Source organism: Bombus affinis, chromosome 4, assembly GCF_024516045.1.
Source record: "Bombus affinis isolate iyBomAffi1 chromosome 4, iyBomAffi1.2, whole genome shotgun sequence".
NCBI classification, from domain to species: domain Eukaryota; kingdom Metazoa; phylum Arthropoda; class Insecta; order Hymenoptera; family Apidae; genus Bombus; species Bombus affinis.
The window spans coordinates 11,857,192-11,870,304 of record NC_066347.1 but is presented as its reverse complement, the minus strand read 5'-3'; the positions used below and the strand labels follow the sequence as shown (position 1 = coordinate 11,870,304).

The 13,113-nt window shown below is 44.8% G+C and overlaps 1 protein-coding gene across 17 annotated transcripts in view; it reads right to left on the bottom strand.

The window, feature by feature from the left end:
- LOC126915047 (uncharacterized) overlaps positions 1–13,113 on the bottom strand; it is a 191,738-nt gene that overhangs the window by 12,634 nt on the left and 165,991 nt on the right. For 11 of the 17 annotated variants that reach the window (XR_007710003.1, XM_050719348.1, XM_050719340.1 and 8 more), the window contains 11 exons: positions 7,722–7,919; positions 5,977–6,069; positions 5,442–5,678; positions 4,407–4,487; positions 3,609–3,779; positions 2,658–2,925; positions 2,101–2,496; positions 1,862–2,002; positions 1,593–1,783; positions 1,133–1,366; positions 102–587 (listed from right to left, as the gene is read on the bottom strand). Coding sequence is in view for 16 of the 17 variants with exons in the window: in XM_050719348.1 (XP_050575305.1) it covers positions 102–587; positions 1,133–1,366; positions 1,593–1,783; positions 1,862–2,002; positions 2,101–2,496; positions 2,658–2,925; positions 3,609–3,779; positions 4,407–4,487; positions 5,442–5,678; positions 5,977–6,069; positions 7,722–7,919 (2,496 nt within the window). In the remaining variant the exon portion in view is untranslated. Of the gene's footprint in view, positions 1–101; positions 588–1,132; positions 1,367–1,592; positions 1,784–1,861; positions 2,003–2,100; positions 2,497–2,657; positions 2,926–3,069; positions 3,091–3,608; positions 3,780–4,406; positions 4,488–5,441; positions 5,679–5,976; positions 6,070–7,721; positions 7,920–13,113 lie in introns of all 17 variants that reach the window. The other 6 variants (XM_050719355.1, XM_050719341.1, XM_050719342.1 and 3 more) reach the window with 5 other exon arrangements.

Sequence of the window (13,113 nt, the reverse complement as noted above, 5' to 3'; positions counted from 1 at the left end):
AATCGACAAAGGAAAAGAAAAAGGAAATTAAACGAATGTACGTGAAAGAGGAAGGCAACCAGGAGAAATATGAAAACATAAAATACAAAAAGAAACGATACCATCTTCGAAAAGGTGTCTTCTAGATCGAGAATGGGTTTGCTACTGGACACGGTATAGTGTCGTCTTTTCTCGCGGGGAATTTGTCTGCGCCTCGGCCCCTCGATCTTTTTTTCCGTCATCTCCTTGATGATCTGTTTCGCCGCTTCGCTCTTGAAAATGGGCGACAATTGTGGCGAGTTCGACGCGTTCACGTTCAACGACGAACCGAACATTCTGTCCTGGCCTTCGAGGTTCGTCGGTGACAACAACTCCGGACTCACCGGCTCCGGGATGCTCTCGTTTCTCGATGGATTCTCGTAGTGTCTGTACGGTGGGTAGTACGGCGGCTGATGATGGTTCGGTTTAATCGGATAATTCTGCTGGCTGGGGCTATAGGACGGACTGGTCGAGTAATTCGGCGAGCTCATAGGTACGTGCGAACTCGAAGCGAGGCTCTCCGTATACGGCGACAGAGTACTGTCCGAGCTTCCGTCTTGAGTTTCGAACTGCGTCGATCGGCAAGCAGAATAACGAAGGGTGACGAAGCGAGGGCCGAACAAAATAAGGCATCACGGAGGGGTGAAAGGCGAAACCAACGAAAACAGAGAAAATGAAGAAAATGTATGAAATTATATGTATCCGATGCGTAGTTGATGCTGGTACTCCGGTGATACTGTGTTCCGGTGTTAGGTGCGCCGATGCGCTGAATACGAAAGATCGTAAATCTTGTAGCAAATTTTATTAGACTTTCGTCTCTATCCCAAAATTAGAATATACAAATATTACGACGAAACAAGTAAAATTTGGTGATTCGCATTTTGGATTTTGTATGTCAAACACATCGAAACATTGCAAATGGCATGCAAAAAAAGAAGTTTAGTATACATAGATTACATCGTACGAAAACAAAAAAATATATTATTATTAGCACGACGAAAGATTTATCGGGGAAAGGTAACGAGGAATAAATCTTATTAGTTCGTCGGTTAATTGACATATCCGTATCGTAAAACGCGAATAGGAAGATGTCGGTAACGCGTCGTTAACTTACTCTGACTTTATTTCGTCTAGCTAGCATGGTTCTCAAAGCGTGCATGCTGTCGCTTCTGGGAGGAGGCACTACCGGAACCTGATGAATCTCGGGCTGCTGTTGCCGCTGTCCGCCGAAACCTCTCGGTAAGGACATGCTTCTTTGGAACTGCACGTCGTCCAAATCCGTCAGCTGGACTGTGCTTTGAGCGTGAATCATCGGCGACTCTTCTACCACCTTTCCCAATTGAGCCTTCTAAAAATAAATCGATCGAAAATAGAGTAAAATAAAATCAAAGCTGCGACATCGTCGATCGTTCGTCAAAGTTGCCCGCTACTCAGTCTCGAAATAAACCGACAGAAAGTCTTTCTTTAATCGTTACTTATACCGTGATAAGATATAGAAATATTTTACTACGGCGAATATAAATTATATCAGTCGAACGCAGTAAATAGAATCGCGGAAAACTCGAAGAAATTACCTCGAACTTCTGAGAACCTTCTAAATCATCGTCGCACAATCTCTTGGCACCTCCAGGCGCTTGAAGCCCGTTCGTTAATGGAATTCCAATGTTTCCAGTTCTGTCTCCTCGATCTCTTTGCCGTCTTTCCGATTCCCGCTTCACGATTCGCACGGTCTTAATCTCTTGTTTCTCACGGTTGTGGATTAAGCCTTGAAAACGTTATTATCGTGAAACACCGATCCCTGTTGTGTTAAGGTCTGTTAGTTTTGCGTTATTGCTTCGCTTACCGGCGAACTTGTTGTCCTCGTTTTGTCTGTAATTATCGTTTAGTAACGTTTCTTCGGCCAAGGGTGGCGGCGGAGGCGGTGGAACGTACTCCGGTGGAGGAATCGTACCATTAGTCAAATTTTCATCTTGTCTGTTGTTCTCTGAATCAGTCGAATGTATTATAAGATTGATGGACGATGAGAGAAACTTTTGCCAAAAGATAATTCCGTTAGGTTAAGATTATATATTTTGTGCTTACCGTGAATTCTAGACTCCGTGTTGATGTATAACGGAGAAACGTTCGCTTGCATCAGGCTTCCTTTTCCCTGCATTTGATCCTTTAGAAGCTGTTGCTTCAACTGATGTTGTTGAATCTGTTCTCGTAACTGAGGGGAAAGCGAGGAAATATGATTCTGCGGCGACTGAGGGTACGATTGTAGGTTCGACTGCTGACGATTCGTGGAGGACGAGTCTTTGATCTGTGTCGGTGAACCGAAATGCGGATACGGTCCACCGTTCTGCTTGCCACGAGGCGACGAGGACAGCGCAGGGCTCGATGGCGAATCCAAACCGTGGTCCAAAGTTATCCCAGAATCAAGATCGGTCTCCAACCAAGAGTTTTGCGTTCGCTTCTTTGGTTGGTGCACTTGAGGAGCTGCGTTAGTAACGTAAGAACGAAATTCCATTTACTCCGTTTCGCGATATACTTTGGTTCTTATTATTTTCAAACATAGGCTATGTCACGCTTTCAACGTTTTTCTAAATTCAACGTTTCAAAGGATCTTCGTACTTTGCAAGAACAACGATTTGACTTACCAGAAGTAGGTTGCGGTCGAATCTGTTGCACCAGACTGTGAGACTTCTCCGTTAACTGTCTAACTTGAATGCTCAATTCCTTTCGTTGTCTCTGTAGATCTCCGACCAATTGTTGAACTCTTCTCAACTCTGCTTCGAGAGGGCCAGTCGTGGCCGAAGTGTCTCTAGTCATATTTCCTGCATACCTCCTCGATGCTTGCAGCTTCTGTCGCAGCACCACCAGGTCTTGTTCCAATCTCGCATTTTCCGCGACCGTTTCCTCGAGTTTCTGAAAGGCAAAGATACGGGAAGATTATTCGTTGCCTTTACAAGAACAGAGTTAAGAAGCTAAAAGTTTCGTCGATAACGAAAATGCGAACAGAACGGTCAACGAAACGGAAATTTATCTATTTCTGTGTTTTGATCGATTTACCTGGAAGAATACCGGTTTTACCTGGAAACAACGAATCGACGATTAAATCAAGCAAATCAGTTCCTTGGAGAAGGAAGCGCGCGATGCGTGCTCGCTATTCCTCTACTTCTACATAGTAAAAGATCAGCGTCCAATTCGTCGCACTTTCTTCGAGAATGCGAAACGGAGAAACCGTGATTACTTTTCGCGGGGCGGAGACCACCAGCAACTTCCCGTTCTCCGAAGAATAGATCGCCGGAATTTATTCCGGCGAAAGAAAACTTCCCGATTGAATTCGCTACCTCTGTCGTCGAACGGAAATTCGCATAAAACCGATTAAAGTTTCACCGTACGTGGGAATCTGCCGAAACTATTCGCGATCAAGTAGCGTCTGTCGTTGAAACTTAAAAATTGTGCCCGGTAGCAACCTTTTTTGTTTCCCGAACGGACGAATCAGGTCGGCGGCGTCTATTTTACGTTAAACTTTTTCTCCGTTAATTTTCCCTCCTTCTAACCTGATCTTCGCTGATCGAGGACAAACCGCGATTCCAAGACCCTACAGAACGCTTTAAAGTTCCTACCTTGGAGTTGTGTGCCAGCAACACTCTCACTCTGCTCAGTTCTTTTTCCAGAAGGAGCTGCTGCTTCCTGTATCTCTCTGCTTCCACCAAATTGCTCCTGCTGCCCTGCAGTTTATGTCGGAGACCACCTAGAGCTTTTTCCAGAATCTCCTGTAATCGAAATCGAGAAGGTTCAATACGCTGGAAAACTGATTTGGCCCGACCGACTCGAAGATAATAACCGCTGGAAAGCCACCAGATAGCAGGATAAAAATAATTCATCGATGGAATTCGATTTTACGAAATATTTCGTAAAATTGGTCAATCTTCCAAAATATAAATTTTCAATTTCTTCGTTTCCCGGAAGAAATGACTTTTTTATCTTGCGGATATCGCCGTTGACTGATGTATCTAAATATTTGTATACCAACATTTTTACGTAGCGCTCCTTTCTCACTCTACGATCAAATCTTTCTCGGATCTAGACATGCCGGATAATTTACAATTTTTTTACGATTCTGCGTCGCGTAATCTCTTCCCGCGATTCCACTATTGAACGCAACACGCGTTCACTGTACGCTGTATGTTCACCGTCACACGATGCGCGCTATGGCTTCGATTCGAACGGTATATCGCGTCTGATATACACGACGCTCGTCGGATACGTTCCGTCCACGTCGACTCGAAAACGCGAAAGAACGATCTGTGAAAGAAAAGTTTGAAAACGAATGGAAGAAAGGAAGGTGGAGAAGGTCGGGCGCGTTTTCACGGTAGCAGATCGGAGATCGCGTTACTCGCCTTGTCTTGCTGAAGACTGTGAAGCGTTCCGGATTCCTCCTGAAGCAGGCGATCCAGTTTGTAGAGCTGCTGCACCTTGGCCTACGACACAGAAGCGACGTGGTGAGTTAACCTTGAAGTTTTGCTTTCCAGTCGAGCGACCAAGGAGTCGCGTTTCAACCGGAATTACGATTCCGCTATAACGAGCTATGGCCACCGTGTCGTAATCGCGGATCGTCGAAAAGGAACGACACGAGAAAAACGCGCGCCCGCGTACCTACGTATAATCGCGATTTTTAATGTAACGTCTCGTCACACGCAGCCAAGTGCGTGCAACAAACGTTAACTGTATTCGATGTCGGGTTCGTAATTTTCCCGCGTGTTTTTTCAACCCACGTCGTCTCCTACTTTACCTCTCTGATTTTCACGTTGGTATTATGCACCGTTATGGGAGTTTGCGGCGTGTAATTCGTATTTATCGCGACGTTTTCTCTCGTAACGCAATTTGAGCAAAATGCACGCGCGCGTCCGTTACGGAATGCTTGGAAAGCAAGTATTTATTACGCCGTGCGGGTACAAAGGGGCAAATAATTCTTGATATACTTCTAACGAAATCTCCTGTTTCTGTCGATCTTCCATTGCTCTCTTCTCCCGGCTAAACTCGACCGTTCCTTTCGACGTTTCAGCTATTTTCTCCAGAGAGCAAATTTTCCCACAACACCGAGACGCCGTTTCTTTCGTGCTATTTGTTACGAGGCAGGAAACACGGTTAGCAATGCGAGTTGGGCGAAGGAAATGCGGGATCTCGTCGTCGGGTGATTGCGTTCTTCTTCACCGAGCGTAAGCTAGGGTTGCGATAGACACGAGGCGTTGACTCTTATATTTTCTTGAACTGAACTTATATCTTCAAGTTTAGAACGTTACTTTCCGTGTCTCAGTTATTAAATTAAGTATTTCGCGTGAACAGATTCTCGTTTCACCGATACTTTGGCTAACTAAATTAAACGACCGTTATACGCGTACCGTGTCATTTAAACAATCGAGGGAAATCGATACCTGTAATTGTCCGTGATCGGGACTTAATCGGTCCCAATCTCTACGTTCCTCGGCGAGCAAACGTTGCTCCTGCACCTTCTGATTGAATTCCAGACGATGATCCCTAGAACCGTCGTGTGTTAGGTCGTGTCGAGAACCCGAGAAGATGTTGGTCCCATTGGCAGTGTTGCGATTGTAGAGGGAGCCCAACTTCACCATGTTGTCCACGAGGTTCACTAGCGGCTTGCCCTTCTCGTACTTTGTGACAAAATATACCAGATCCGTTGAATTTACGAGCTTCGATCGCCTTGCTTCCAAGTTTCTCAATTAGCTCGGGTTACGCTCGAAAAACTCGGCCCTCGACGACTCGAACGGAATAATCGAGCACCAGAGAATCGGGCGGAGAATGAATTTCGTTTTGTTAATTTATCGCGAAACTTTCGTCTTTCGAATAGTCGAATCTTAGTCGGATCGGCTCGTTACCGATGATTAAAATTCACGAGTTTTCGCTCGGCCAATAGAGATATCGGGGGAAAAAGTGGAAAGCGAGTTTTACCTGCTTTTCGAGATCCATCAGATGCTTCTTTAGTTCCTCGAGTTTCTGAAGGTTCTCCAATCGTCGCGGAGTATCGAGCTCTGCCAATCTAGCCTGCGGGTCACAGAAGAATGCCACTTTAAATGTGACACCCGGCAAATTTCCACGCTTCACGGTGTCTATGGATCTTTTCGCCTAATGGTGCACGCTCGTGTCTTGCGGACAGCGCATTCTGTTTTGCTGACGCAGCCGCGATATTTGATCAACAATGCGAGAAAGGCCGACACTCCGTTTGCATTCACTCGTGTAATTAGTATTTTACTTGAAGAAACGTTCGCATGTTTTGATTATTTTACGAAAAACTTTGATCCTGTTTTCTTGTGGTCCGAGAAGAAAGGTTTGAAAATCAAAGAAGGAACGTAAACGCGTTAAAAAAGTGCAAGGGATTGCGAAATCAAAACCGAAAAGTCACGAGAGAAAAGACGACAGAGAATATCGATATTTTTACAGAACGATACACAAGCTGGCGTAATCTGTAGACGATCAAAGGAGACGTTTAAAACAGAACCTGCGAAACGTATGTTCGCACACTGTGCGCAACACATGGATAAATTTACTTTCACCGAGTGCGCCATACTAAACCCACGAAACACGGACTATGCTACAGCGTATGCTAAACTTGAACGTAAACTAGCACGACGCGACGTGGAGATCGGAAACACGTTTCAGCTTCACTGCGCGTCTCTTCAAATTTACCTAACATTCCCAGCGCGTAGCATCGCCAACAAAGAGGCAACAGCGAAAAAAACGGAATGACACGAGAGTTTGAGCGCGTTCAAACTTTTAATACGCCCCAAGGGCGTGCGAATCGCGAAAAAGGAAACGGTCGAGTCGTTCGTCAGGGTCAGCGCGGAAACGTAATACGGTTTCTGGCGGGCAACCAATACACCGACAACGTTCTCGATGCGAGGTGAACGGCGAACGTCGGAGAGGAAAGATTGGCGGTCTTTCTGCGTCCGAAAACGCGATCTATACGGAAAGGGACCATTTATCAAAGTACACGCAAGTAGACGAGAACACGGGAGAACGCGCGAGAAGGCAAAATTTCAGACATCGACTATCCGCGTTGAGAAGGCACGCTAAAAGACGAGACACACGCCACATCAGAGAACAAAGCCTCGTCGGAATTTTTTTCTCGAAGAAAGTTCCAATCCTAATGACGTTCTCTCGAAACGTGTCCTTGAAACCGGTTCTTCGCCGTGCTCCGCGGTATTTTTCGCGCGTACAACAGGATTCTCGATCGCGACCATCTATCGGATTGGTCCTCGTGAAAACATCCGTCTCCGTTTGAATCGTCGACAATCTCCAAAAACTTTTCGGGAAGTTTCTCCCGAATGCTTTTAAATTCTTGTAAAAATCCTTGGTAAAATCGAAACTTGACGAGTATGATGCATGAAAAATTGTTTGAAATAATAACGAGAATCGTTTGCGAGAATGTTGTTCAAATCGCAGGAGTTTCTTCCGTCGGTTTATTCTTCTTATTATATTACCGAATTCTGATTTTATCGCGTAACGACTAAAATCTCCTTCTGCGAGAACAATTTTTCTCGAAAGCGGTTCTTCGCTACGGAAGGAAGCCTATCGCGACGTCGGAGAGAGAAAAATGACACCAGCCACGACGCCATCGGTTGACGCAGGCTCCGTTGTTCCCAGTCGCAGCTGCTACCGTTGGGCCAACGATTCTGTTTCTGAAAATGTCTTCGGACCTGTGCCTCGATCTCCATGTGACAATTCTCCATCGCTTTGTAGATGGTGGCGTTCTGCCGGCGTAGCTGGATCAGCAGGAGCACCAACTCCTCGTGGGTCCTGCCGAGGAGTTCGCCGGCGGACACGCGAACCAGTCCCTGGGTTGCGGCTTGCGGCAGCTTGCGGCCGCCCTCTGCTCGCTGGGAGCTGACGTTGCTCTGTCGAGTCATGCAATCTTTCGTTAGCGATCGCGCGTACGCAAACACCGGCCTCCGGCCTCCCCTCGCGGCGAACTTGGTTCGTTGGCGAACAATTCGGTGTGAACGCGAAAACCTTGAATCTAGCGTCGTTACCGCCGTTCCCTCGGCGGCCCGTCTCGACCAAGAAGATCGATCGAGCTCTGAAAACGCTATGCTCTACGTGCAATCTGCAGTTTACGGTGATCCGATGGAAATCTATGCCGACTAACTTGTCGCGTATGTTGTGACAAGGTGATGGAAACTTGAAAGTTTGTTTGTACAGAGGCGAGCAGGTTATTAGGCTTAGCGAGTTTTTATTGGAAAGCTTATTTCGTTTAATGCCGCTTCTCTTACAATTTCAACCGACGAGTACAGAAATAACCTATAACGAGAAAACGTTCGAGTACCAAGAATATCGTTTAGCTTTACAACGAAATAGGAAATGTCTACGTTGAAAATAATTAATCGATATATGAATTTGATAAACGATACTCGTGCGTTTTTCGCGTCGTGAACACGCGGATCGCGAAGTAGTAAATAACATACAAGTGCTGAAAATGAAGAAAATCGCAGAAACGGTAAATCAAGCCTAATAAGAATTTACACACCTCTGTAAATTGGCGAGATGATCGAAAGTAGGATTTTCAGATGAAAATCGAAGGCAAAAGACGTGTACGCGTGTTATAACGGATTATTCGAAACAAACGTGGTTATTAGTGCATTCGAACAACGTTTTACCGAATACCATCGTGTTCGCGTGTATTTGCGCGTGGCACGATGGTTTTCCGCTGAATTTGACACCGAATTATTTCACCGTGTAAAATCGAAACGTATAAACGCCAAATCGAAAGAATCGTTTGGCCTTTACGTTTACGATGCGTGGTTAAGAAGCGTTTTGGTATGATTGGCATGGAAAGAATGAAAAAGAATAAAAAAAAACGTATAAAATATCAGACGTTGAACAAGGCCGTTTTGTCGATCGAATGCTGCGTGCAAGAAATAAAATTATACAAAAATTGTTTGACAGCATAAATCATAAACTAAACGGTACTCGGTTGATATTGAAACGAAGAACGACATCGGAGAACCTCAGCTTAAAAAATCCACGCGTCTTACTAAAATCTACGAATTTATTCTACGAATCTATCGATGTCTACCAACTAAAACGCGATGGCTGTATATGTAAATTTGTCGCACCAATATTTACGAACTACAGATACAAATGATAAATAATCGATTACGTTATTACAGTTTCCATAATTAACGAGTAACGGTCTATCGATTGCCGACGCTTCTTACAGTATCGGTATCACAGGCTTAAATAGTCCACAACGATATCCAACCTCTATCTTTGCACGAAAGCGATGTCTCTCGTGCGCGAAATCGCAAGAACAACGATATCCCTACAAAAAACTATAACGAATCACTTAAAAACGTTCGACATTGATCTATTCGATCAAATTGCAAAGAAAATGTAGCGGAAAGCCAAAATTTCGGGTCGTCGAAATCGCTGCGACCCTGTTCCAAATCATCTAATGCGAATCACACCACGACAAAGCTTACATCACTTACGCAAACTGCCTCGGCAGACGTAGATCCTCAACCTTTGACCTGTCTCATCTCCATTTAAATCGATCTGCGTAGAACCAGTGGAGGACCGCGTTTCGCCGATTCTACGAACGATTCTCGTCCCCGTTTCAAGAGGTCCTGGTCGCAGGTTCCATCGCAAAATCCTGTCTCTTTCCTATGGAAACCGTGGTGGAACGAAGCTTAGGAACGCGGAAAGTAACTACGTTGTCGGGGAAACTTCGTATCGACGGGCGTACATTGCGAACACACGAAACCAGCACAATGGAGAGTAGCGAGAGCGTGGCGAAGGTAGAAGGAAGACTTTGGAAGACTGGCGTCATGCCCGGTCTGATCGACTCGCCTGTTCACCGACTCCTACAGTACCCGGCATGCACCGTGGTTCCTTGCTCGGCTTGTCGAGCTATCGTTTTGTATGTTTTGCCTGAGATCTGGCTGGCTTCGCCTCGACCACGCGAGCCCATGTCCCTCGGTTAAGGCAGCCTTTATAACCGAGATCTGATTATAATGTTCCGCTTAAATGCCGGCTCTTTGCGTGATCCTGCCGACCGTTTCTGCGCAATTTTTTCCACTTTGTTGTTGTTGTTTTCGAATCGTTTCGTTTATCTCGTTGCCGGATGATGCAAGGGAAATGATCGAACGTTGTATCGCTCGAAATAATTGCAAGATAGCGTTACCGAACCTCTCAAAATAGTTCTACCGAAATACAATAATAGAAGCATCAGAGTATGGTTACAAGTAATTCGATGGAACCGATAGAAATCTTGTTGCGAGATATTCTCCGAATTCGTTTGTTCGATTTAAAGATGCGGATAGCTATTATAACGATAGAGGTGTGTTCCAAAGTCGTTAAGGTTTCGCGAGCCAAGCCTAGATACACGGACAAAATAAACTACTGTATCCGTTCTGATGGTATCTGTACTTAGAAATTTAAAGATAGTGGATGTTCAAATTCGCGTTCGCAAAATTTTTTAAAAGACTGTACGTCCTATCAAACTTAACGTATATATGCTGATACCTACTCCAATTATTTCAGCCACCGTTGTTACTCGCGCAGAGTATTCGTATTTTTCCCAACTATCTTCAAATCCCTGGATGCGCAAAAATCCTTTTAAAACTTCTTTCCGCGATTACACACACGCGGTGTACTGCAAACCGTTTCAAAGGCAACCGAGATTTTCGATTTCCCCTAAGAAACTCGAAAATTCCTCGACTTTCAAACCTTCGGAGCCATCGAGATTAAGACCTTCTAGAGACCCGAGACTTTTAAGTTTCCAGAGTTGTGCGAGCTTTTAACGGTTCAGAGAATCTTCTTTGGCTGATATCGCCGTTTTCTAGTGTCCTCGCTTTCGGAACGATCTTATTTCGATGTAACGGCTACTTTTGCCGGGAAACTCGCGGAAACTTCCATTTTAAGAAACGCGATCCCCGCTTTCTTTTATCCTTATGGATAAAACTGTTTAAATACAACGTTGATAATCGCGTTTATCGAAATTGTTTATATCTTTGTATTCTCTTTCTGTATATTTCCCTTATCCTCTGTATAAAGTTGCAAGAATTTACCTAGCCTTTTAACGAAATAGTACTGAACGGAATTTCAAAAGTAAAGCAAACATTAATACGCTCGCTATTCCAGATTCATGCCAAATATTCTCGAAATCGCGTTAATAGCGAATCGAAAGCAAAGAAAGCCTGGAATCTTCAAAATAGCGAACTTGATTAAGCTTGAACCTCTCGAGTCCTCTCCATCGTATCGCTAAAGAGGAGGATCGAAACAAGGAAACTCTGCGATATATGTAACCAACGATATAATGCTTGTCCCAACACTGTATTCAAGTTGCCTCGATTGTGGAGGCAGCTTAAAGTCCGTCCGCAGTCCCCTGGCACGGTGCCCTTGCTGACCACCGCTGACCGTATGCAGGATCGACCCTGGCCCTCGGTTTTCTTAATCCTCTTTCCTTCTCGTTCCTTTTGGTCTGCTCTCATCCTTCCTCCTCCTCTTCATCGTCGTCGTCGCCGTTTTCTTCTTCTTCTCTTTCTCCTTTTCCTTCTTCTTCTTCTTCTTCTTCCTCTCCTTGAATATTTTTCATCCTTTTCTCTTCGCCGGAGACTAGTGTACCACCGTTTCAATCACTTTGTTCCTTTGCATGGAAGTAACGACACTCGCGTCGCTATTTTCTCGCTAGTCTGTGTCCTGCAGCCTCCAAATAAAGAGACGATTCGAAAGAGCTGGCACTCGATTTTCTGTACGCTTCGATTCGTATTTTCAAACGCGACAGAATATTCTAGAATTCCTTCGACACACGCGAAACAGCTTCATGTTGGAAGTCTCGTCTAACGTATAAAAGTAAAAAATATGCATTTTCACGCGGAGTAAGTTACAGATACGGTATTATTTTTTCTCGATTGGAAAGAAAGACGAGAAGACTAGGTAGACGTCCGAAGTTTCTAATTCTCCATCTACGAAGTGGCCGATTCTTCGCATAAATTTCACGGAACGATAGATGTAATTAATTTCGATAGGATTTCAAATTCACGCTTGCCATATTTCGCTTCAAAGTTTCGAAATTGAGGCGTTCGGTATGTGTGAACAGTTAAAGACTGCGAAGCAAAGCGAGACAATAACAAGTTAAGGCATATCTTTGTTAGGCAAGATATTTGCGACAAAAGGTCAGGCAATGCCGAGTGTTTGGAATACTAACGTCGGTCAGGAAAGAAAGCTCGACAAAACGACAACGACTTGCGTAATACGTATGTGCTAAGCGGAAGATCGCAGACTCGCAAAACGGCAAATTTCCAATAGAACGAAAGCGGAATCGAGGATAAAAGATCATTTCGTAGATCGAACGAACGCGAACGGTTGCTTCTTGCAGGAGGAATTCGTATGATCTCGAAGGTGTGCTTTCTTCAAACGGGTTGCGTTGCCTTATGTCTCGCAACGTTGTCGTAATCGTTATTATTATAGCAGGATTTCAAAGAAGCAACTTCTGGTATGGGATAGAAAGATGTATGGTAGCTACGGATTAGCAGAAACCTCGTGATAGAGCCGGGAACTGTAATCGATGAAATTACCTTTCGATCGTATGACAGAGATGTGGCTCGAATTGCGCCGATTAAAGTAATCTCTCGCGAAGGCAATCGATCGAGGAAACATAAAGTTGGGAAACATACAGTTTGACGAAGTCTATAACGGTTCTAGCGTAGAAAAGATATGTAATACTTTACCGCGGAATCTGCGATGGGAAATTGGCGATAGTATTAAGGTATTAATTGCAGCCGATGAAATTTCTAGGAGCGAACGCCGCGTAGTCAACAGGAATGCCAAACGCGAGAAAACAACTTCGCGTTTCTGCTGCTGTCGCTCGCGTATGCTAATGAATTTCTGGGACAAGCAGGCTACGCTAATGAAAATGCTTGTAAACTCTGCATCAAACGGACGCGGTTCGATCGTTCTCTCCTCGTGGTGGTTGGATACCGGCCCGTTTACACCGTGTAGAACCAGTAGAGTTGAATTTCTAGCCCAAAGGGAAGCGTACGCGTACGTTCGCGAGTTTCAATGGCTTTCAGCGGTTCCTTCGGGCGCGCC